This window comes from Schistocerca cancellata, chromosome 9 (genome assembly GCF_023864275.1).
Source record: "Schistocerca cancellata isolate TAMUIC-IGC-003103 chromosome 9, iqSchCanc2.1, whole genome shotgun sequence".
NCBI classification, from domain to species: domain Eukaryota; kingdom Metazoa; phylum Arthropoda; class Insecta; order Orthoptera; family Acrididae; genus Schistocerca; species Schistocerca cancellata.
This window is the reverse complement of record NC_064634.1, coordinates 171,594,785-171,621,097: the sequence shown is the minus strand read 5'-3', so window position 1 is coordinate 171,621,097 and position 26,313 is coordinate 171,594,785. Positions and strand designations below refer to the sequence as shown.

The window sequence follows — 26,313 nt, the reverse complement described above, 5'->3', positions numbered from 1 at the left end:
CATGGGCTCCGCAAGATACTGAATGCATCGGGCAGCCATACTGATACATGATTATCCAGTTGCCATCCGCAACTAAGTCAAAACTGGTCATTTTTTGTGATCAGGACAGTTTCAGTAAAAGCATTCATAGAGACTTGTTGAAACTGATTTTAAGGAATGCCAATCTTACTTTTGGTATCCCAGATGTGCTCAATAAAATAATTTGACTTGGGAGGAAGTGCAAGCAGTCTTTTTAGTGTTGTATTCCTCAAAATGTCCTAAGGCAATTTGGGATTGATGTGTTAGTGGATGCTGTCTCCTTATGTTAGTGAAAATCTGAAAAAGCCAGAAGGATATATCTGATTAAAATGAACTTTATACTAATGATTAGATGGATGACAGTACACAAATGAGAAATGAGTGGTAACAGCACTGTACACTATTTCAACTCAAGTGGAGCCATACAAATGCACAAGATAGAATTCCCCCCTCCTCCTATGGTGTCTGGAGTATTCATTACAGAATTCTCAGGCATCAGGGATAACAATCATTAATCTGAGCTGAAGCTTTTTGTGTCACCTATAATATTTAGTTCTTCTAGCATGACACTCTTCCAAAGTCAAAAACTTGGATGAAAAAAATTCAATTTATCCTCCCTCATCAATAAATTTCTGCAGATACCTACGTGTGAACACCCCCACTTCCTTCATTGTAATAGGAGTCTCTAAACATGGTGGCTCTGAAATATGTCTGGTAAAGTCATTGCTATTTTGATTACCCTCAAGACATTGGAATCAAGATTAAATGTTGTTTTCATTGAACATTCCATGATTTTGTCCACAGTGGTGCTCAATAATGGAAGCTGCCAGATTGCAGGTATCCCAGTAGCACAAAGCAGGTACACAGCAAGCACTGCAGGAGGGAGTGGGACTTGTCCAATGAAACACAGTATTATTCTCTATAATGCCACTAAGAACACAAAATATCTCATTAAAGTGCACACCACAGACTGAGGTATTTCTTTGTTTGTGGACAATGAAAGCTGATGGAATGACATGTGTGCCACCAGCTCAGATCAGAGCATTTGACGTAAGACTATCAGTATAGATTGGCCCATGTGCGTTGCAGTTCTCCAGTATTGAGCCTTCTATAGTAAATGAAGCTGTAGTATTTCTAAAGGCCATGAGGATAATCTGTCTCTCTGGCTGTGCTGTGGTCCAATTGAGACATGCAGTATCCACTGTTACCAAATATATTCCTCTCTCCACTGGTTCTCTATAGAAGTCGGTGCATGTATATGTTTGAAGCAACTTCAGGTGGGTCAACTGTTGCTGAATATTAAATTCAAAGCAATTAGCATTTGACATCTATAGGGCTAGGCTGCTCCTACCACTAGCACACCAAAATAAGCCTGTCTTCATTGGTTCCTGCTCTGTCGACACTTCAGTTACAGCCTAGACATGAAAATTTCGCCTGTTTCAGGAGAAGATATAACTTCAGCATTAATGAAACTTAAGAACAGGTTTCTGACATTCTCAGAAATACCTGCTGTGTGTGTGTGTGTGTGTGTGTGTGTGTGTGTGTGTGTAGTTATGAAAAATTCCATAAGTCAATAAGTATTGACTGATAGAGAACAGCGGTGAATGAAGGAGTTCTTAGCAGATACAGATTTATGAGGAGTAAAGTATGTGACATAGTTAAGCCTTTAACTGCTGTGGACGAGTTAACTTGTCATGATCCACCTCTCACTAGGTCCTGAGGATGTGTTTAAATGCAGTCCATGGATTTTCCTGAACTGTTATTGAGTGGTTTACGCATATAGGCAAGATGGCTGCGAGTGTAGAAGTGTGTGAATCTAACTTGAGAAATGTCTGCTTGTGTCTGAGTATGTGCGGATGGATTGTGTGTGTGTGTGTGTGTGTGTGTGTGTGTGTGTGTGTGTGTGTGTGTGTGAGTGCGCGCGCGCGAGTGTATACCCGTCCTATTTTCCCATTTTTTTTTTTTTTTTTTTTTTTTTTTTTTCCCTCCTAAGGTAAGATCACATAGCTAACGAGGAAGTATTGAATAGAATTGGGGAGAAGAGAAGTTTGTGGCACAACTTGACCAGAAGAAGGGATCGGTTGGTAGGACATGTTCTGAGGCATCAAGGGATCACCAATTTAGTATTGGAGGGCAGCGTGGAGGGTAAAAATCGTAGGGGGAGACCAAGAGATGAATACACTAAGCAGATTCAGAAGGATGTAGGTTGCTGTAGGTACTGGGAGATGAAGAAGCTAGCACAGGATAGAGTAGCATGGAGAGCTGCATCAAACCAGTCTCAGGACTGAAGACCACAACAACAACAACAACAAGGTAAGTCTTTCCGCTCCCAGGATTGGAATGACTCCTTACCCTCTCCCTTAAAACCCACATCCTTTCGTCTTTCCCTCTCCTTCTTTCTTTCCTGATGAAGCAACTGTTTGTTGCAAAAGCTTGAATTTTGTGTGTGTGTTTGTTTGTGTGTCTATCGACCTGCCAGCGCTTTTGTTTGTTAAGTCTCATCATCTTTGTTTTTAGATATATAACTTGAGAAATAGTTACAGTTATGCTGTTAAAAAGGGAGTTTGTAAGAATTGTAACACTGAAATAACAATGCTAAAAGAACAAATTGCTAGCTTACAATTCATAGTCAGTTCCTTAAGAAGCGATATTGACTCACTCAAGAAAGAAAATCAGGATCTGCGATCGAAGCCAACACTAAGTGAAGTGATGCAAGACAAAAGTAATATATCGTCTGAGTGGGTGAAAGTGTCGTACAAAAATAGTGTTCCAACTACAAAAAGAACAACAAAGTCTGCTAAAACTGTCACATTTTCGGAAAAAAACAAATATCATGTTTTGCAAACAAGTGACTATGATAACGACTCTCCAAATGATTGTGAACTTGAAGAAGTCGGTGAACTGAAAATGAATAGCGTTTTTTCAAATAATGTCAACAACAAACACAGATCATCAGGGAAAAAGAGTAATGTACTATTACTAACAGACAGTCATGGCAGGAATCTATCCAGCATGCTCCGTGAGAAAAATCGCGACATAGCAGTGACTAGTGTAGTGAAACCGGGAGCAGGATGTAAAATGTTGTAGATATTAACTCTCAGACGAAATTAATGCAAGAAAATGACTTTATCGTCTGTATAATGGATTCAAACGATATGACAAAAAATGAAGCAGAGGTTTGCGTGAAAACGCTACAGAATTTTTTACAAGCTAATAAATGCAGAAACACAGTAGTTGCCACACTTCCTCATAGGCATGATGTGATTTATAGTTCGTGTGTAAACAAAGAAATTCGGAAAACAAACATTAAAACATTAAAATAAGGAAACTGTGTTCTCAATACGCTAAGTGTGATGTACTGGATACAAGCAAGCTGCATCGAAAGCTGCACACGAAGCATGGAATGCATTTCAACTATGAAGGGCAAAGATTTGTTTGTGATCGTGTTAGTGAAATAATTAAAGAAATACTTGTAAGAACAATTTATTAGCTTCCTGAACATCGTTCCAACAGTGAGGAAAACAAAATAAACAAGAAAGAAGAACGAAAATACAACACTGCTGACGTTCCTAATTTAAACTAGAGGTATGTGATGCTGTAAATATGATTCCCAATTACCAAATCGTGAATACGCCCGAACTAAAAATTTATCACCATAATGTGCAATCCCTGCATAACAAGAGCGATGAAATTAACGTTCTATTAACAAATGAACTTAATGATATCTCAGTGTTATGCATTTCTGAGCACTGGCTTAACCCAGAATTAATCCAGAATACGAAAATAAACAAATTTGTCTTGGCTGGTTACTACTGCAGGAAAAACAGCAAGCAGGGTGGGGTAGCAATTTAAAATTACTCAGTTCAACCTGGTTATTGCTACAGTTTACCGATCACCATCCGGGAATTTTGAACTTTTCTTAAACAAAATGGAGTCATTGCTAAATAAAGTAAATAAAATGGATTGTGAATTGATAATCTGTGGTGACGTCAATATTGACTTCCTCACAAATAGTGGAAATAGGGAGACCATTTTGAACCTTGCAACTTCCTACAATTTAAAGGCTGAAGTAAAAGCAGTTACTTGAGTATCAGAAACTTGCCAAACAGCTCTTGATCAGTTTCTAGTCAAGAAGAGTTTACACAACACCTCACTAAAAATATTCAATGCAGGTTTTAGTGATCATCTTGCTCAAATATTAAGCATAAAAGTACAAGGCAGTGTTATTAACAACATGTCTTTCAGAACAGCATATTGAAGTTATAATCAGCATAATGTGAACTACTTCAACAACTTATTACAGAAAGAAAAATGGCTAGGAGTGTACAAAATGAAAGATATAAATGAAAAATTCAATACTTTCATTGATACATTAACCCATTTCTTTGAACTTGCATTCCCACTGAAAACATTAACCATACGGGGAAACTCTAGAACAAACAGCTGGATCACAAAGGGAATAAGGGTTTCATGCCAGAAGAAAAGACATACTTCATGAAATATGTAACTCAAAAAATTCCTCACCTGTAGTACGCGCATACTATAAAAAATACTCCAAAATATTAAAAAAAGTAATAAAAGCAGCAAAAATAATGCATAATGATGAAATCATTTATAATTCAGCTAATAAATCAAAGGCTATGTGGAGTATTATAAAAAAAATAATGTGGAGAATACAGACAACCTTGCAAAAATATAACACTATCACATAAAAATAAAAAAGTAACAAACCCTTTAGAAGTAGCCAACACATTTAACAACTTTTTCACAGGTGTTGCTGAAAATATGTTACAGTCAAACTTTAAGAGCACCCAGGCAAATGAATATAAAATAAGTGCATGTAGAGGATCAATGTACATCAGTTCTGTTTCACAAGATGAAGTAGCTAAAGCAATAAAAGGACTAAAAAATTCCAAATCGGCAGGTATTGATGGTATACCTGCAACAATGTTAAAGAAGAGCGCATCAAACCTAATTGAAGTACTCACACACTTATGCGACTGCTCACTTCAGGCAGGCACTTTTCCTGATGTGTTAAAAACGTCAAAAGTTATTCCTGTATGTAAAAAAGGGGATAAAGACAATGCAACTACAGACCCATCACAATTTCCTCCTGCATCTCTAAAGTACTGGAAAAAGTTATGTATGAGAAACTTATGAAATTTATAAATAAAAACAGCATCCTATGTAATGAACAACATGGATTCAGAAATACGAGGTCAACGACAACTGCTGTCTATGAGTGCATCAATTCCATCCTAAACCTGATGGACAAAAAACAGGAAACAATAGGAGTATTTATTGACTTGTCAAAAGCTTTTGACATGGTGGACCATAAAATTCTGCTATCAAAGCTAGAAAGATATGGTATTCGAGGTCTGTCCAACAAGTGGATCAGTTCCTTCCTGACTAATCGTATGCAGGCAGTGTGCGTCAAGCACACAAATATTGAACTAAAAACTGTATCTAATCACTTATCTGACTATAAACAAATAAAATGTGGTGTACCCGAAGGATCAGTATTGGGACCCCCTTCTGTTTCTTCTGTACATAAATGATCTAAGCTTACATGTTGATGCACACAAAACAATCATATTTGTAGATGACACCACGATTCTACTAAAAGGAGACAACGATGAACAGTTACAGCAGACAGTAAATATGGTCACGAAACAACTTAGCAGCTGGGCACAGAGTAATCAGCTTGTAATAAACAGTAAGAAAACCGTTGCTCTAAAATTCCACAATGTTCCTAACAAGGACATGTTTATCCCACCAGTCTCTATCAATGACGAACCAGTTGGTAACAGTACTGAAACCAAATTCTTAGGACTTTGGCTGCAGAGTAACATCAGATGGAATAAGCATATTGAATATCTCAATGCAGAACTGAGCAAAACATGTTACCTTCTTTGTTCATTAAAATCATGCTGTAGTGAGAAAACAGTATTGAATGCATATCATGCGTACTTTCATTCTCATCTTAGATATGGGGTCACCTTCTGGGGAAACTCTAAAACAGCTAATAGCACTTTTAAACTACAAAAAAGGACCATTAGAATCTTGTTTGGGTGCAAGCCTAGAGACTCTTGTAAACCCCTGTTTAAGAAATCTGGTATTCCTCCATTACCATGTGTATATATTATGGAAACCCTTTTGTTCTTTAAATTAAATGTAATAGGCAAGGACCAGAGACTGCAAAAAAACTGTGATATACATTAGCACTTTACCAGACAAAACAGGAACTTACATATGACTCAAATCAGCACAGCACTGTGCCAAAAAGGTACTTTTCACATGGGAGTTAAGCTTTATAACAAACTTCCTGAAAACATAAAAGCTATCACTGAGGTCAATACATTTGGAAAATCTCTAAAGTCATATTTACAGCATCACTGCTTTTACTCCATTGAAGAATATTTAAATTTATGAAATGTGTTATATAAATACTTACGTGTAAAGTGTATTATTGTAAGCTTAAATATGTATGCCTTGAAATGACTTTCAGCCTCTATATTTATAACTTGACTTGTCCAATGTCTTATGCATAAGCTGCTATGTAGACAACAGGACCAGTAAAATACAATCTACAATCCCATTCTGCTGCTGTCTCGCTCTTGAGGACAAGTTACTTACATACCTCGCCGAATAAAAAAATTTTGAGTATTTATCTCGTAGATTATATGCCTCTGTGCACGCAACAAAAAAAAATCATTTTGTCATTTTGAACCATTTATGAAATATGATGATTGTTAAGACCACATGATCTGCAATGTGCAGGGATGGAAAGGGATGGACCATCCATCAGATTTGAAAATAAATAACTTGAGAATGAAATGAGATATTGTTCTGCTCTCAATTTTAAATAACATTTTGATATCTTAGCTACATTTCATACATTGTGATGTATGAGTTAATAAAATCAACCATAAACAAAGTTCACAGTATGCATTTTTACCTCTGCAAACCCACTAAAATTTCCAGCAATGTTTTACTTAATTTGATGCATTGCACTAACTATGACATGCAATGAATAAAAATTCAGTCCTGTATTGAGTCTTATCAAACTTGAATATGTGCAGAAAAATACTTTTTCACCAATTGTTTTCTTAAAATCAGTTAAGTATTTCATAGTGACCACAGTGCCATCACTCAGCACAGGCACCAGCATTTGGCAAGTAGTACAGCCATAACAAAAGCACTACTCAGAACAGTCTGCAGAGAGCACATCCGTAGTGGCGAAAGGGTTACTATTGAGATATCTACATTTTGGTGCAATATCGTTGCACATATAATCATGCCATTTAAATATTTAGAAATTTGCAATACAGGCTAACTGTAAACTACGGTGAGAGCATCACTTGTGGGTTTAGCCCTCCCAGAAGAAGGCAATAACTACCATACAAGAACACTAAGAATTTCCTGTGCAGTCCAGTCCTCAGTGGATTACATAGATTCTGTTGATTTGCATTTGTTGTATTGGTTACTAACTTCCATGTAGTGTTTGTGTATTAGTGGCACACATACTAAAGAGCTTGTCTGCACACAGTGTCACCAGTGATTTGAAAGACATTCTATAGAGGGGCTTATAATTTTGTGGAACAGCCTGTAACTGCTCCTTGCGATGCCAGAGGGTTTGCAGACAGACTTTAGCATATAATTTTTAGGTAAAACAGTGAAAATGGAAATTGGATATAATCATCATCTTTTCTTAAAAACTCCATTTGTGATCCATCTGCGTGCCATATTATCCCAAGTTTCCCTGACCATACGTGTCAGTGGGTTTGAGCCATGCCAGTCCTTACTTTTATTTGTGTGATACCTCATTTATCTCATTCTGTGGCAATATTTGTTCTGTCTTGTGGGACATCTTTCAATTGAACTCCTTTCTGCTTTGACAGAAAATGATGAGAGGTATGGGTTCTTAAATCCTTTGTTGACCTCATCATTTTGATTAGCATCACTTACACTGCTCATTTGGTCTTTTGATTTAACTGAATTATCTTTGACATTGTTTCAGAAGTTTTCCTTGTTATTTGGAAAGATCCCCAGTTATTTAAACAAAACTTCTGTATGAGGCCTTGAGCACACATTAATATTTCAGTAACAGTAACAATTATGCTGCAATGATAAAATTTTCTGAAACTTTAAATTGTCAGCTCAGTTCTGTCTAAAACAGTTTAAATGTTGTTCACAGCAGGTGTCTCTAAAAAAACAGCACCCACTCTGTGAATCCAACAATAGTTAATTCATAACCAAACAGTATGATCCATAGCGAAACATCAAAATAATATGAAATAGGCTGAGCCCACCACCAAGTCCTTACATAACATTGTAATAATAATTGTCATTGTCACCATTGGAGACTGATTTACAGATTTGTTGCCTGTTGACTGACAAAATAAATTAAAAATGTTGAGTGTATTATTTATTTTTATACATTGAAAATTTGTTCAATGAAATACACCCTGAATATGTTAATGGCAAGTTAATCACTTCACATTATGTAGAGGTATAATTTCAGTATTTGCAAAGCTCTTACATAGTTATAATATACCACATTTAAAGATGTTTGCTTGTGGATAAAAATAAAAAAAAAATTGCAGTTGCTGTATTTATCTACCTTTTTTATACATAAATTGCGAGTATATTTTTTGTTATGTACAGTTTGAGATTGTCTTATAATAGCTGTACTCTATCATCATCATTTAAGACTGATTATGCCTTTCAGCATTCAGTCTGGAGCATAGCCCCCCTTATACAGTTCCTCCATGATCCCCTATTCAGTGCTAACATTGGTGCCTCTTCTGATGTTAAGCCTATTACTTGAAAATCATTCTTAACCGAGTCCAGGTACCTTCTCCTTGGTCTACCCCGACTCCTCCTACCCTCTACTACTGCTGAACCCATGAGTCTCTTGGGTAACCTTGCTTCTCCCATGTGTGTAACATGACCCCACCATCTAAGCCTGTTCGCCCTGACTGCTACATCTATAGAGTTCATTCCCAGTTTTTCTTTGATTTCCTCATTGTGGACACCCTCCTGCCATTGTTCCCATCTACTAGTACCTGCAATCATCCTAGCTACTTTCATATCCGTAACCTCAACCTTGTTGATAAGGTAACCTGAATCCACGCAGCTTTCGCTCCCATACAACAAAGTTGGTCGAAAGATTGAACGGTGCACAGATAACTTAGTCTTGGTACTGACTTCCTTCTTGCAGAAGAGAGAAGATCGTAGCTGAGCGCTCACTGCATTAGCTTTGCTACACCTCACTTCCAGCTCTTTTACTATGTTGCCATCCTGTGAGAATATGCATCCTAAGTACTTGAAACCGTCCACCTGTTCTAACTTTGTTCCTCCTATTTGGCACTCAATCCGTTTATATTTCTTTCCCACTGACATTACTTTCGTTTTGGAGATGCTAATCTTCATACCATAGTCCTTACATTTCTGATCTAGCTCTGAAATATTACTTTGCAAACTTTCAATCGAATCTGCCATCACAACTAAGTCAGCCGCATATGCGAGACTGCTTATTTTGTGTTCACACATCTTAATCTCACCGGGCCAGTCTATTGTTTTCAACATATGATCCATAAATAATATGAACAACAGTGGAGACAGGTTGCAGCCTTGTGTCTTACCCCTGAAACTACTCTGAACCATGAACTCAATTTACTGTCAACTCTAACTGCTGCCTGACTATCTATGTAAAGACCTTTAATTGCTTGCAAAAGTTTGCCTCCTATTCCATAATCTCATAGAACAGACAATAACCTCCTCCTAGGAACTGGTCATATGCCTTTTCTAGATCTATAAAGCATAGATACAATTCCCTGTTCCACTCGTAACACTTCTCCATTATTTGCCTTAAGCTAAAGATCTGGTCCTGACAACCTCTTAAGAGGCCTAAACCCACACTGATTTTCATCCAATTGGTCCTCAACTAATACTCGCACTTTCCTTTCAACAATACCTGAGAAGATTTTACCCACAACGCTGATTAAAGAGATACCTCTGTAGTTGTTACAATCTCTTTCTGTTTCCATGTTTAAAGATTGGTGTGATTACTACTTTCGTCCAGTCTGATGGAACCTGTCCTGACTCTCACGCCATTTCAATTAACCTGTGTAGCCATTTAAGACCTGACATTCCACTGTATTTGATGAGTACCGACTTAATTTCATCCACCCCAGCCCCTTTATTGCACTGTTCGATTTCGAATTCTGGCGTTAAAATCACGCATGAGCAGAACACTGTCCTTGTCCTTTAGTCTAACAACTACATCACTGAGTGCATCATAAAAACTATTCATCTTATCTTGATCTGTCCCTTCACCATGCAAATATACAGACACAATCCTAATTTTCTTGCTAGACACTGTCACATCTATCCACATCAGTCGTTCGTTTACATACCTTATTGCAACTACGCTGGGTTAAATTTCTTTCCTGATGTAAAGCCCTACACCCCATTGTGCTATTCCTGCTTTGACTCCTGACAGGTAGACCTTCTATTCTCCCACTTCCTCTTCTTTCTCACCCCCTTACCCGAATGTAACTAACAGCTAAAACGTCCAACCCCATCTTACTTGCAGCCTCTGCCAGCTCTACCTTCTTTCCAGAGTAGCCCCCATTGATATTAATAGCTCCCCATCTCGTTACCATTCATTTGCCGAGTCATATCTTACTTCATAACATAATGAAAAATCTACTGCAAGGAGCAACTGTTTCTCATGATTACAGAATTTTTGCAACATTTTCCTCCAGTTTCACTGAGTCTGGTGCATGAAATTGTGGTGGAGGTGGCTTGGTTACTACAAATTTTGTGCTAGGTAGGTTCCCAAAATCCTGATGCAAGATCACAAAAAACCAAAGAGGATTACCAGATAAATGGTAAAAGTTAACGATTGTATCGTAACTGGTGATGTGACTTGAGTGAATTGTGTCAGTTGTGTGTTGATTTCTTTGAATTTGGCACAACAATTAATTCAGAGAGATATTGTCAAATACAAGTTTTGTTTTTTCGTGAGAAAGCATGTCCACACAAGGCCAGTTGTACTCGAGAGCTCCTGCAGGGTTTTAGATGGGAGGTGTTTAATCATCGACGATACAGCTTGGATTTAGCACTGAGTGACAACAATCTCTTCCTAGCAATGAAGACATGGCTCACTACATGACACTTTGGTACTGATGCCGAAGTGCATGCAAGTATAAGCCAGTGGTTGCAATCGCAGGCGGTAGATTTCTATGAAGATGGTATTGAAAAACTTATGCCATGAAATGATAAATGCCTCAGTTTGAATGGTGGTTATGTGGAAAAATAGCTGAAGAATGTAGCTCTAAATTGTGTATAATAAAATTAGGTTTTCCAAATTGTTAATTTTTTAATTTCAAAATGTCTCTTTGCTTTCTGGATAGCCCTTGCACATTTATTAAAGTGTAAGCAGATCATTTTTTCTTCTAGTGTTGTACTTGTGAATATTTCTGTTGCTCTCAAACATGGATTGTTGATAACAAATTTCATAAGAGAATAAAATGAAAAGGATAGTTGGTACTCACCATATAGCAGAGATGCTGAGTCACAGATAGGCACAACAAAAAGACTGTCACACATTGAGCTTTTGGCCAACAAGGTCTTTGTCAAAAAACACACACACACACACACACACACACACACACACACACACCAGCTGCTAGAGACTCCTCTCTCTCTCTCTCTCTCTCTCTCTCTCTCTCTCTCTCTGTGCGTGCGTGCGTGCGCCCGCCCTTGTTGGCTAAAAGCTTATTGTATGGCAGTCTTCTTCTTGTGCCTGTCTGTGACTCAGCATCTCCACTATGTGGTGAGTAGCAACTATCCTTTTCATAATATTGTTACATTCCATCCTGAATTTTCCATTATTTGATAAGAGAATAAAAGCAATATGAGGCAGAGATTAATATGCCCAGCTGCTTGAAGAGATACCCGCAAGAACAACTCCACACACAGCTCTAATTATTTTCTTTTGCAATGAATACTTTTTGCCTAAGTAAGAAATTGCCCCAGAATATTATGCCATAAGATGGACAGTGAATGAAGATACATAGCAGATCATTAGCATAAAGCAAAAGCAGAACTGGGCCAATGATTGAACACTGTGGGACTCGCAAAGTAATGGCTTCACATTCTGATGATATGGCGTGTCTCTTTGTAGCCTTGGGTAACTTTCTGCATTCTTCTTTTTTTAAAATAAGAACCAAATGATACATTTGCAGACCTATGTATTTCATAAAAAAGTTAGCTTCTCTAACAGAATATTATGATTGACACAATGAAATGCGCTGGCCAGAGTGGCTGACCAGTTCTAGGCGCTTGAGTCTGGAACCACGCGACCACTACGGTTGCAGGTTGGAATCCTGCCTCGGGCATGGATGTGTGTGATGTCCTTAGGTTAGTTAGGTTTAAGTAGTTCTAAGTTCTAGGGGACTGATGACCTCGGAAGTTAAGTCCCATAGTGCTCAGAGCCAGCCAATGAAATGCCTTAGACAAGTCTCAGATAATTCCAGTTGGTGAAATTTCATCATTTAAAACTTTTATTACATGCTCAGTAAATGAATAAATAGTTAAGTCAGTAGAATTGCATTTTTGAAATACAAAGGTGTTTGATAACCTTAGAGTACACTGGCTTTTAAAAAAGTTTGGAAAATGATGTAAGGAGTGACACTGGATGGTCATAGAAAAAAATCTGTGAAGTCACACTTTTTATAGAGAGGTCTAACAGTGGCATACTTGTCTTTCTGGGAAAACATCTGGAGTTAATGATACATTACATAGTGGCTAAGAACATTACATATTATAGTGCTACACATCTATTGCCTTGTTAGAGAGATGATATTTGCCCCTCAGGAACTTTTACTTTTTAGAGTACACTGTCATTACAGTATACTAAATTTTACCAAAAAAATTCTTTTAGTACATTTTAGATGGTAGCTGAGCAATACGTCTTACTGCACTTTCATCTTTGCTGAAATATCATTAGTAGATATATGCATCCCTCCCCCCCCCCAGCCCCCCCCCCCCCCTCCCCCGCCCACCCAGCGCGAACATAGAAGGAACTATCTAAAAGTGAGACACACAAAGGGACTACTCAAAACAAGAAAATTACAGATGCTGTGGGTGTTTACTGTTTCATCCTTTTTTTTTAGGAGCTCTATTTGGTTTTGTTTAACCATTGTTACTCCAGCAATATCAGATGTTAGTATACGGTTTTGCACCTTAAGCAGACATACTGATAAACCCTGAATGTTTGTTACAGGTGTACAAGTGTGATTTGGTGCTTCTTGCAATGGGCTTCCTGGGACCAGAACGTTACATTGCCAATGAATTGGAACTGAATCTTGATCCTCGCAGTAATGTGGAAACACCTACTGGACAGTATTCAACTTCAGTACCTCGTGTTTTTGCTGCTGGAGGTATGTAATGACTTATTTACATGCTAGTTAGTGAGTTAGGAAATTATTCTATGTAGTAAAAAGACTTGTCAAGAAGGTATGATTCCAGTTTGTGTTTGAAATTAATTTTTATTGACTTTTAGATTCTTCATATCACTGGGTAAGAGGTCAAACATTTTTGTGGCTGAATATTCTATGCCTCTCTTTTTCACAAAAAGGCCGAGGTATTTGTCCTGTTATTATATATATGAATGTTACTGTTGGTTTGAAAATGTGATTGACTGTAATGGGGAGGGGGGAACGTACTGTGAAGCTTTTTCAGTATGCCCAGCTGTTTAAAGAAATCTAAAAAAAAAGGGATTGAGTAGATACCACATATTATCCTTATTACATGCTTCTGTGCAGGAAACATTTTCCTATTAACTGAGGAGTTACACTATTACATTGATGCTAAACAAATAAATAGAAAAACTTCATTGCCTTCTTCGATAAAGGTGCTGATTTGATGGGCATGGTCAATTGCATCTTCAGTTATATAACTGTGGATCCATCCTCCATTGCATTTGTCAGTGTTCGGTATTCTTCATAGGTAGCAAAGGAGTGTTCTTGTGTATTATTTCCCACTGGTCATGCTTTGTAAATAATTATACAATTTGTATTTGAATTATCTCGACAAGTGTGTTAAGTTTTTATAGCATCTCCTACACTTGCATTACTCATACAGAAGGGCTATGTCATTTTGCCCTGCTGCTGTTGCTGTTGTGGTACTTGCTCTCCATGCTACTCTATTATATGCAAGTCTCTTCATCTTAAAATAACTACAGCAACCCACATCCATTTGAACCTGCTTACTATACTCATGTCTTGGTCTCCCTCTGCAATGTTTTCCATCTCAAAATCTGTCCTATCATCTGATTCCTTCTTTTAGCCAAACTGTGCTACACACATTTACTTCTTCACCATTTCTATTGAGCACCTCCTCAGTAGCTAAGTGACGTACTTCGTTTAATCTTCAGCATTCTTCTGTATCACCACATTTCAAAGGGTTTTATTCTTTTCGTGTCTGGCCTGCTAATTGTCCATGTTTTACCTCCATACAATTCTATGCTCCAGACAAATGCATGCAGAACAGATTTCAGAAACACTTAAATTTTTGTTTGATGTTAACAAATTTCTCTTCGTCAGAAACTCTTTCCTTGCCATTCCGGTCTACATTTTATATCATCTCTATTTTGGCCAGCATCAGTTATGTTACTGTCCAAACTGCAAAACTCATCTGCTAGTTTCAGTGTCTTATTTTCTAATCTAATTCCCTCAGCATTGCCTGGTTTAATTAATGTCCCTCTTTTACCTTCTTTCAAGACACTGTCCAGTCTGTTCAACTGCACTTCCAAGTCATTTGCTATCTTCGACAGAATTGCAAGGTCACTGGCAAACATCAAAGTTATTATTTATTCTTCCTGAACTTTAATTACTTCTCCAAATTTTTCTTTGGCTTATCACACTACTTGCTTGGTGTAACACTGGAGTTGAGCAGCAACCCCATCTCACCCCCCTTCTCGACCGCTACTTCCCTTTCGTGCTCCTCGATGCTTGGAACTGTTGTCAATTTTCTGTACAGGTTGTAAATAACCTTATCCTGCTTGTATTTTTACCCGTCATCTTCAAAATTTCGAAGAGTTTAGTATAATCTACAGTGTCATTCTCGAAATCTAAAAGTATTGGTTTGCCTTTCTCCAGCCTACCTTCTGAGGTAAGTTACCAATTCAGTATTGCCTCATGTGTTCCAGTGTTCCTCCAGAACCCAAACTGACTTTCCTCGGGGTTGGCCTGTACCAGTTTTTCCATCTTCTGTAAATAATCTGTGTCACTTTTTTGCAACCATCACTTATCAAACTGATAGTTCAATGTTATTCACATCTGCTTTCTTTGGAATTAGTTTGCCTGTCTCATATCTTGTCATGGCTGGCTCTACTGAGGATCTCAATAATTCTGTGGGAATGTCACGTATCTTAGGGATCTTGTTTTGGTTTAGATCTTTCAGTGCTCAGTCATATTCTTGCAGCAGCATACCCCATCTCAGCTTTATCTACTTCTTATTCTCTTTCTATAATATTGCTGTGAAGTTCATTTCCTTGGGCATCCCCTCTATTTATTCCTTCCACCTTTAAGCCTTCCCTTTTCTGCTTAGTATTGGTTTCCCATGTGATCTCTTGATATTCATACAGGTGCTTCTATTTTCTCCAAAGGCCTCTAGATATTTTTGATGTAAGCTTCTCTAGACTTATAGTTACTCTTCAGTTATTTCTGATTAGCCAATTTGCACTTTGTCATCTTCATGTTTTAGATGTTTGTATTTCCTTTTGCCTGCTTCATTTGCTGCATTTTTATATTATCTTCTTTCCTAAATTAAATCCACTATCTTCTCTGATATCCAAGGATTTAGGCCTACAGTTTTACCTATTCGATCCTCTGCTGCTCTCACTATTCCATCTCTAAAAGCTACCGATTTGTCTTCTGCTGTATTCCTTTTGCTTGTTTGTCAGCTTTTGCCTAATGCTCCCTTTGGAACTCTCAACCAACTCTGGTTCTTCCAACTTATCTCAGCCCCATCTCTTCAATTTTGTGCATTTCTGCAAATTCTTCAGTTCCAATCTACAGGTCAGAACCAATAAATTATGGTCTGTGTCCACATTTTCCCCTGAAATGTCTTACAGTTTAAAATATCTTTCCAGAATCTATCGCCTACCATTATTAATTGTAAACCTTTCACTGTCTCAAAGTCTCTTCCACATACACAACCTTCCTTCGTGATTCTTAAACCAAGTGTAAGTGACAATTTATGCTCTGTGTAGAATTCTACCAGGCAGTTTCCTCTTTCATTACTTTTCTCCAGTCTGTATTCTCCTACCGGTTATCCTTTGCTGCCTCCTTCTCTTCTTTCTGTCGAATCCCAGTTGCCCATCACAGTTAAATTTTTGTCTCCCTTAACTCTCTCAATAATTTTATCTTGTCAAACATTCTTTCAGTCTCTTCATCTGTGGAGCTAGTTGTCATCTAAACTTCTACAACTGTGATGGATGTCCATCTAGGCTAGAATAATGTGTTCACTATGCTGCTCATAGTAGCTTACCCAAAATACTATTTTATTATTTATTAGTAAACTTACTCCTGCACTTAACTCTTTGATTTTGTATTTAGAACTTCGTATTCACCTGACCAGAAGTCCTGTTCATAATACCACTGAACTTCACCAGTCCCCACTATATCTAACTTCAATGTATTCATTTCCTTAAAAATTTTCCAACCTGCGTACTTGATTAAGGGATCTAAGATTTCATCAAATGTCAGTTTCATTTTTCCTGATAACATCCTCCTGAGTAATCCGCACCTAGAGAGCAATTTGGGTGACTATTTTTATCTCTGGATATTGAACCCAAGAGGATGCTATCTTCATTAAGGTATACAGCCGAGCTGCATGCCCTCGGGACAGATAACAGCTGTTGTTTCCATTTGGTTTCGACCTTTTACATTACCAACACATTAAGATGATCTTGATTGAGGTTACTTGTCCAGATCAGTCAATCGTATGGACTGTTGTCCCTGAAACAACTAAAAAGGTGTTGGTTTTCTTTCTGACATTTTTTTCTTGTTATCATAACACCATTTCAATAAAGAATGAGTGTAACTTTTTATGGCCATAATGTCTTGTGCAAGAATTTAGCGTTATGATAATCTGTTAGCTTAAATGTCTAAAACTCTCACTCTCTCTCTCTCTCTCTCTCTCTCTCTCTCTCTCTCTCTCTCTCTCTCTCTCTCCTGTATTAGCTTCATTGTTAGCACTCCTCGTTACTTTCTGTGAGAGTGGGTAAGCTGAGACATGTCCCGTATCACCTACTGCAGCAATGGAGGTGCTTCACGAACAATACACAGCTTTGAAATTCCACTTTTGTCTCATCAGATCTTCAGCTAAGGCCTATACAATGTTACAGGAGGCCTGTGGAGAGTTTTTTTTTTTCACTGCAATACAGCTCAAAGAGGGTTGAAGTTCTTTACACAGGAAGGCAACAAATTTCAAAGGAAGGTGGACCCAGTGTTCCAGTCACTGCTCTCACAGGAGAGAACATCAATGCTACTGCTGTCATTGTGAGACATGGTTGACAAATAACCACACAAAACTTTGTGAAATGGTGAAAATTTCAGTGGGTGTCACCCAAAAGTAGGTGATGGAAAATTTACAAATCGGATATTTTTATGCATGGTGGGTTCCAAGACTGGTGATTCCTGAACAAAGGGACTTCTGCATGTAGGTCTGCATGCAGTTGAAGTTGACATTAGAGGAAGCTTTGGAGGTTTTCAAAGATAATCACTGCTGATAACTTTGATCCTGGAAGTAAACAGCAAAGCTCAGTTTGGAAATCATCACCATCAACCCTACCAAAAAAGCAAAAGTGGTTGCTTCTGCAGATTATGGTTATCCCATTTTTTTTATATTCATTGAACCTACACACACATCAATAACTGGACAATACTATGGGGATACCTCAAAAACTTTGCAAGTCCATGTGGAGCACAAATGACTGCATATCCATGAAACACGCTGGATGCTTGCTCTATGATAATGAATGGTCATGTATTGCAATTGTTGCTACTGAACAGCTTATAAAAATAAATGTGAAATGCATCTCTCACCTTACCTATAGTCTGAATTTAGCATCGTGTGACTTTTTAAAATTTCTTTTCCATCATTAGAAGCAATGGTGAAGGCTGTGGAAGCGATTTCGAAGAGCCTTTTAAAAAATGGTTTCTAGCATGTCTCTGCAGACTGGCAGAAACATTAGGATAAATATGTTGCATCCAAAGGAGACTAGTTTGATATAAGGACCATCAAAATTATGATGATGGTTGTCTAAAAATATTTTTCAGCAGCTATCATATGTGAGCATCTTATTTTGTTTCTCCATCATGCAGAGGCATTCAAGGAACCATAGATAAATTACTGGTAATTATAACAGAGAATCCTCCTACTTTTATTCTGGTGACATGTCTGCCACCTTGTTTTAATGCTCCCATTTATCAAGCGTAGAACCAATGTAAAGACTTAAAATTGGGAGAGTGGAATATCGAGAGTTTTTCAGAGCTAACAGGTCTGGTCTGATGATCATGCATGAAGTATCATATTTAACTTGTCAGAAAACAGTTATCTAAACAGCAGTAAAATTGAGCTTCCAAACATTCTGACTCAATTGGGACAGCAACGAGAGACTGGTCAAAGTGTATACATAGTTCATTAATCATTTACTTTATTTTTCAGTTGTTTGGTGAATCACTTGTAACCGATAGGTGATAGATTTATGTTTTGCTTTATAGATGATCACATATCTAAATGTAACAAGAGCAAGGTGAAGGGTTCTCAGTTTGGTAAGGAGAGCATCGTTACCACTGAATTTTTTTTAATACTGCTACAGTGTTGTGCAAGATGCAAAGTAATTGTTAATTTGATCCTAAGAATAGTTATGTTTGAACAGCTTCTTAGAGTGGTAAGTTCAAGTTTGGGAACTGGAATAGTGTGCCGTCATAGAATTCTGATTTGAACAGTTATTGTTCACAAAAACTTATTGAAAGATGGTGAAGGCTTACAAGGAGTCTGCTCCTCCATTTTTAATAGTTAAAAAATTGGCTGTTGTATTCAGATGTGGCTACACTTTTCTTGGGGATGACCCCATTCAGAAATTCTAAGTTGAAAGTAATGGGGAAGACAGCGAGGAAAGGAGATCAGGTTTCAGCACCTGGTCGACCATGAGGTCAGTAGAGTTGGAGCACAAGCTATAATTGGGCAACATGAACAATATGATACTGAGTGATATTAAATGATATGCGAAATAAGTAACACCATTTGTATATATGAAAAAAGGGCATGTGATATTTTACTCAAAGAATTCATTATGAAAATGCTTTGTGCAAGTCACATGCCACATTCAGTGTGTGCTACTCAAGAACAAATTCAATTAATTTCTCAGTAATTGGAGAACTTTCCTGAAAAGAATCTAACTGATTTTGTGCAGCAGTTTGAAACTAGATGAGAACTGGTTCCATGACTCTATGCTAGGCATGACAACCATCTAAGCAGTTGGTGGAAGCCAGGCGTCCTGTACAAAAAACAGTTTGTTTCATCAGCCAGAAAGGTTATGGTCAGTGGTTTCTGGGCCTTAAAAGTGATTCATATTATCAGCTGCCGTACAAGTAGTCAGGAAGAGTAGCATAGCATCCACAAACTGGATGAAACAATGTAAGATGAGGGATGCCCAAGCCCACAAAAGTGCTTTGAAGTGGAAAAACTGAAGTATTTGATTTATCACTAATTGGAACGTTGATCATATTCACCGGATTTATCAACCTCACTAGGAACCCCTTGAGTGTGAGGTCACAAAGGGAAATTATGATTACAGCATTTGATGCCCCCACGTGTTGTCTGCCATATTGGCTACTGATGGCAACAGAGGATGGGACTAGAGGTAACTGTGTGCACAGCACGAGGCTACGGAGTGTAGTTGAACTGCTTAGTTGACAACTAACTCATAACAGTGCTACAGTGCTAGTGGTGTTGATACAAAGTAGAGCAATGGCAATGATAAACAAAGTAAACATTACAGTATGTCTAAAACAGTTGCCGAAGTTGACAGATGAAAAAAGCGATAATGCAGAAATATGCCAACTTAAGAGACTTTGACAAAAGCCAGATTGATGTGGCCTAGTGTACGAGAGCGAGCATCTCAGAAATAATGAAGCTGGTTGGCTGTTCACATGCTACTGTTGTGAGCATCTGTGGTAAGCGGTTGAAGAATGCTGAAATCATGAGTAGGTGATTAGAAGTTGGATGTCCATATTTCATCACAGAACATAGGGATTGGAGGCTTTTCCACTCTCTAAAGCAGGATAGGCAGTGATCTGCGGCAGAACTTATTGCAGAGAACACTGGCACAAGTGTTTTGGAACACACCGTTCAGCATACAATTGTGAACATGGTGTTCCGCAGCAGAGGACCTGTGCATGGTCCCATGTTGATGCAACAGCATAGTCAATTATGATTACAGTGGGCATGGGATCATTAAGATTGGACTGCAGATCAATGGAATTATGTCACATGGTCGGATGAATCCGATTTATTGTTAAAACAGGTTGACAACTGTGTCAAGGCACCCTGTCAGCTGAACGAATGGCTGCTCGAAGCATGACCATGTGTCGTAGACGCAAACTGGTGGGAGCAGTATTCTGTTATGGGGATATTCACTTGGGCATCGTCTGTGTATTTGTGTTGTGCAAGGTAAGTTAGTGCAATGTCTGGTGTCGTGTATATTTGATTTTCCAGACAATGTACATGAGGAGCACAGTGATGATGATATGTGCTTAATAAGTGAAAGTGATGTTGAAACAGGTGTCTAGCCAGGTAGTTCATAATCCTTGTCTGACAGGAAGACACACATCCTGTCATCAGTGAAACGTATTAAGGGACTGTTGTTGTCCAAGGTGCAGGTACTAAACACAATTGCTTAATGAGAGATCATCTGCAGCGTAGTAAAAAAACAATTATGAACAGATTTGAGTAAGTCTACATCAATATGACCATGTAGTGCATAAGAAAAAGTAGGATATTCATGAGGAGGCAAGACACACTTGTTACAAAAACTGGTGTTCGTGCATTTCAAGGCTGCGCGATACAATTTACGGGGTGTGCATGATACTGACCAACTACGTTACGCACATAAAATTGCGCAGGTCATAGATTCCAGTGATTTCAAGGGAAGCAGTGGGTGGTTGTTTCGCTTCAAACAGTGCTACAGAATTGGAAGACAGAAGATATCAAAATTTCAAACAAAGTATCAGCTTGAGGGTGCACAGCATATTGTGGAATCTACCCAAAAATTTGTAGATGGGACAAAGTAATTTATCTCATAATGCAGTAAAGAATTTGTTTTCAACTCCAACCATCTGGGATTTGAAGAGGAAATGCATATGAAAGGAACCATGGAAATTAGAGGTGTCAATAGAGTTGTATCAAGATCAACTAACATCAGTGCCTTAATGCATTCATATTAAATTATACCGACTGTTAATCTGTATGGTTAACTGGTTGGAAAGTTATCCATTGTGCTGCCCCCTATGATAGTTTTTTGCCTTTGTGATCTTGCAAGGGTGGTAGGGAATATTTTTCACAGCAGTCTAGAGTGGGAAATGGGTGTAAGGAAACTATAACTATGGTATGAGCACTGCTTTTGGCCAATAGCTGGCCAAAGTAACTTGTTTTTGCTTGATTCCTGGCCTGCGCCTAAAAATCTTGCTCTTTTAGAGCGGACTCTCCCTCCTTGTCAGCCTTCCACCCAATTTCCCTCATCTGAAAGAAGTAGTGCCTGAAAATTTTTTGTCTGCAAGGAAGAGGTTGTGTTAACTGAAGGAGGATATTTTGCAGAGTTTCTGGAATCACAATCAGGAGGTGGGAGCTACCTGCTTGAAACATTTTGGATGTGGTCCCTAGACCAAAATGAGGACTGCATAGAAAAATAAGTGCATTGTTTATTTAAGAAAGTATCTCACTTGACAGGCCAAGAACTGTATTGTATGTATCCTTTTACGCGAGCTGGTGATGCTGACATTAGCACTGTCTCGGAAGGTATCAACACACTAATAAGGACTGGCCCATGATAGCTTAGAACACAATTGAATAAACTGAGTTTCATGTTTCATTTCTTCTTTATATGCCTTCTTATTATTCAGTACCTACATTTTCTGATGAGTTGTTATCTTTATTCAATCCACTGATCAGTTAATTTACAATTTACTTTATTATCAGATTGTCGCAGAGGCCAGTCACTGGTTGTCTGGGCTATCACAGAAGGGCGCCAAGCAGCACGCGAGGTCGACATGTTCCTTATGGGATCATCAACTCTGCCAGGTCTGGGAGGTGTTATCTCAACAGTTGTGGCTCCCATTAGTCAGAAGGGTTAGGTATCTGAAACTCCTGTGCATGTTCCAATCTAAGTGTTAAACATTCAAGGTGTTAATGTTGTAATTAGTATGCATCTCTAGGAAGCATTTGTGTTTACTATTTTTGTAATCATCCCACAGACAAGAGTTTTGTGGTGTCTCTTGTGCTTGAACAGCACAACTATACTGTTTGTTGAGTTGGAAGTGCAGGAAGTGCTAGAATGGTTATTGACATGGTGAAGATGGGAGTTGAGAAGCCTATATTTTTGGAAATGGATTTTAACTGTTAGTGCATTTGATTGTGAATTATCATCTGCAAGGAGAGTTCGTAGTGTGCATGGCTTGAAACATAGCAGCATTTAGTTTTGAACCTGAACTAGACTGTGTTCCTATTCTCATTTTGTGCATATGTCACAGTTTGTAAGCTGAAGTTCAATAATTTGAGTTGCTTAAATGACAGCTTCTATCAACAAAAGTGAAAAATAAAATATGCATGTTTTTGTATGTGATGAAATTTGTTCTTTTTTTACAGATTACTCTATAGATCTTAATGCCAGCAGATGTTTTCAGTATTTATGTACTTTTTGGTACACATAGTGTTGTGTAATGTTTAAAAATTATAAACTGATCTGTGTACATTGAATATTTAGTAAGAAGAAAGTGACTTTAATAAAATTATCTGTAATGAAGTACTGTAGTTCATTCCTTTCTCTATTTAAAAATATAAAGGTGCACAATACTATATGTTAGTAATTGTTTGAGTCCAGTACAAATCTGTGATATGTCATGTTCTGTGTATGTGTAGAGAAAGAGAAATGTCTGAATTAGTAAGAACTGTAGCAAAAAGACTGGTGTTGTAATGATTCATTTTAATTCCATCCATATACATGTGTTTTATGTAATGTAATAATGAGGAAAAAATTTACTGTACTGTTCACATATGAAGAACATTTGCATATTTATGGTACAATACATGCCAAGCTGAAGTCACTAGATTGCAATGTTCCATTTCTACTATTAAACATACATGTAGTGTACTTAATGCTGACATGTTTTACTATGAAAAAAAATATTGACTTAAGACAATATGACAGTGCTTCCAGTTGATCTATCTGTGATGTTCAGAAGTACAGTACTTAAAAAGTGTAGTTGCTTATTCTTTGTAGATTGTTCTCCATGAGTATGCATTCATTGTTTAATATGTATATTCAGTTGGATTGTAGTGAATCTTAGACTTGGTATTGTGTGTGTGTGTGTGTGTGTGTGTGTGTGTGTGTGTGGTTCTTTTTATTTTATTATTTTTTTTTAAACTCCCTCAAGAATGGAGAGTGGAGGAATCTGCATATTACGCCTTCAGAAACAATGAAAGTAACTAAGAGAGAAGATTGAAAAATTAATATATTTAACTAGATCCTTACATGTTGTATCACATGTGCAATTTGGTAACTTTTTGTGTTGCTGCAAATAGTAACACTTTCTGCCCTAAACAACAAATGGTTCTCAATTATGTAAAAGAAGATACCAGATAATCTATCACTCTGTCTGAAAGTTTTGTTAAATTGATATTATGTCACCTTTTGGGTGTTTATTGTAAATGTCTTGTTGTATTAAGAGGCAGCAGTATTTTCTTTCATTCAGAATTCAAGAATTCTTGGTTGTTGTTCAATATCTGGAAATACTTTAATCTCTAGTGACATTTATGGTTGTCACACAGTTGTCAAAAGACAATTTCATCATTGTTGTTGTCATTGCAAAAAAGCTCAAAAATAATTACTATATATATTATGTTGTATGCTTATGGAGAATAAAATGTCCAGTGTTTTTGTTGTGCTAGTCTTTTTAACTCTTAACGAAATTATTGAAAAATTGTTATTGAGCAATGTTAATTGGCTGACACAAGTTACCTCATTACCTCAGCTTGTGCATATGTCACTTTCCATTAGAGGAGTATACAGTGTTTCTTTGAGGACACAGGTGCCTTAAGAAAAGAAATTCTTTAGAGATAAAAGGAAGTTATGTGCACATTTTTCTCAAGTTAGTATTTATTGTGTAAGTGAGGCTAACGGCAGTCAAATTCAGGGAAAAATTTGTTCATGTGACCAAGAACTTCAGCACTGTGCCAAGCCTGATAGCAACAGGATACTTTCATCAAATTTTGAAAATCTGTAGTAACACCATATTTCTTCAGTCGCTGACAGCAAAATGTTGTAGGCATTACGTTCAGATTTACAACATAGTGAAGAGATTTAAAATGAGGAAAACAAATACTTAAATGTCTTGGCAACATTGAATTCATTACACATTAAGAATAAATAAGGTGGAGAACAAGATAACTGGCCTTGACTTCGTCGAACTGCAGAAAACAACATAGAATTCACTTGAAATGGTTTGTCTAAGTCACCAAGCACTTTTAAACCTGGATAATAGTTCATAAAGTTTAGCTTTGTCCCTTTGGAATATATATCCAAATACAACCTGGCTCAGTCACACTCTTGTTATGGATCAGTTTGTAAGATGTATGATGGAAGAAAAAGCTGTAGTTAAAGTACTAGTACTCTGACAAAAGATATATGTTTGATGTTGTTAAAGCAGAATATGATCCATCCAAGAGCAGTGATGTAGCTATATGAATTAGTCTGTTGGCAGGCGTTATTACTGAGCAGTGAATAAGCACTGAAACTGTATATCTTGAACACTGCATTGTTTTGAAGGGAAGTATATACTGTGAGAGAACTAGAGGCAAAGAAGCTTTAAGTATCTGAAACGTACAACTATCAAATGCTGTTTGACATTTGGTGGACAGATTAAATGTGAAATGAAAGGGCAATAGAAAAAATTACTTATGTGCAGATGTCTCTGGGACATGTTCAACAAAAGATGGTTTAAATTAGTGGGACAAACACTAAGGCGGCCAGAAATAGGTAACTTGGCAATGGAAAAGGCAGTATAGGGAAACATTGAAAGAATAGACAAGCTGCCCAACTATTCTGTAATTTGCCCTGTGCCAGACACAGGTATCATCGAACCACCTTCAGCCTGTTTCTGTATTATGCAGTTCTTGAACGGCTTTAAAAATTTCCATGTGAATCTTTGTACGTGTGCTCTGATTTCTCGTATTTTATTATGATTGTCATTTCTTTCTGTGTCGATGGGAGTCGACAAAATATTTTCATGCTTGGTGAAGAAAATTGGTGACTGAAGTGTCGTGAAATGATCTCGCTACAATGAAAAACGCCATTGTTTTAATAATTGTCACTCCAACTTGTCCATCAGATCTGTACACTGCATCCCTAATGTCATAGTAGTACAAAATGAGATGTCCTGCTTTGAGCTTTTCCGATGTCCTCCTTAAATCCTAACTGGTAAGGATTCCATACAACGCAGCAGAGTCTTTAGCAGATCCTCTGCACCTTCTAAGTGTTATGCCAATAAAACAGTCCTTGGTTCACGATCCCTGCAACATTATCTACATGATAGTTCCAGTGTAAGTTATTTGTAATTGTAATTCCTAGGTATTTAGATGAATTGACAGCTTTCAGTTTTGAGTGAATTATCATGTAACCGAAGTTTATCGGATTCCCTTTAGTAGTTACGTGGATGATGTCGCACTTCTGATTATTCAGTCAACTGCCACTTTTCACACAATACAAGTATCTTGTCTAAATCGTTTTGCAATTAGTTCTGATCTTCTGACGACTTCACTAAACAGTAGATCACGGCATCATCTGCAAATAATGTAGGAGGGTTGCTCAGATTGTCTCCTAAACCATTTATATAGATCATGGAAGCGGACCTGTAACATATTCTTGGGGAATACCAGATGCCCCGTCAGTTATATTCAATGACTTTCTGTCAGTTACTATGAAGAGTGGCAATTCTG

General features: G+C 37.6%; 1 protein-coding gene across 1 annotated transcript in view; it reads left to right on the top strand.

Moving 5' to 3' along the window:
• LOC126101173 (uncharacterized) overlaps positions 1-24,262 on the top strand; it is a 378,608-nt gene extending 354,346 nt beyond the window's left edge. Inside the window, exons 39-40 of the mRNA XM_049911872.1 lie at positions 13,316-13,472; positions 22,300-24,262. Coding sequence (XP_049767829.1) covers positions 13,316-13,472; positions 22,300-22,454 — 312 coding nt within the window. The 3' untranslated portion in view covers positions 22,455-24,262. The remainder of the gene's footprint in view (positions 1-13,315; positions 13,473-22,299) is intronic.
• Positions 24,263-26,313: the final 2,051 nt, after the last annotated feature.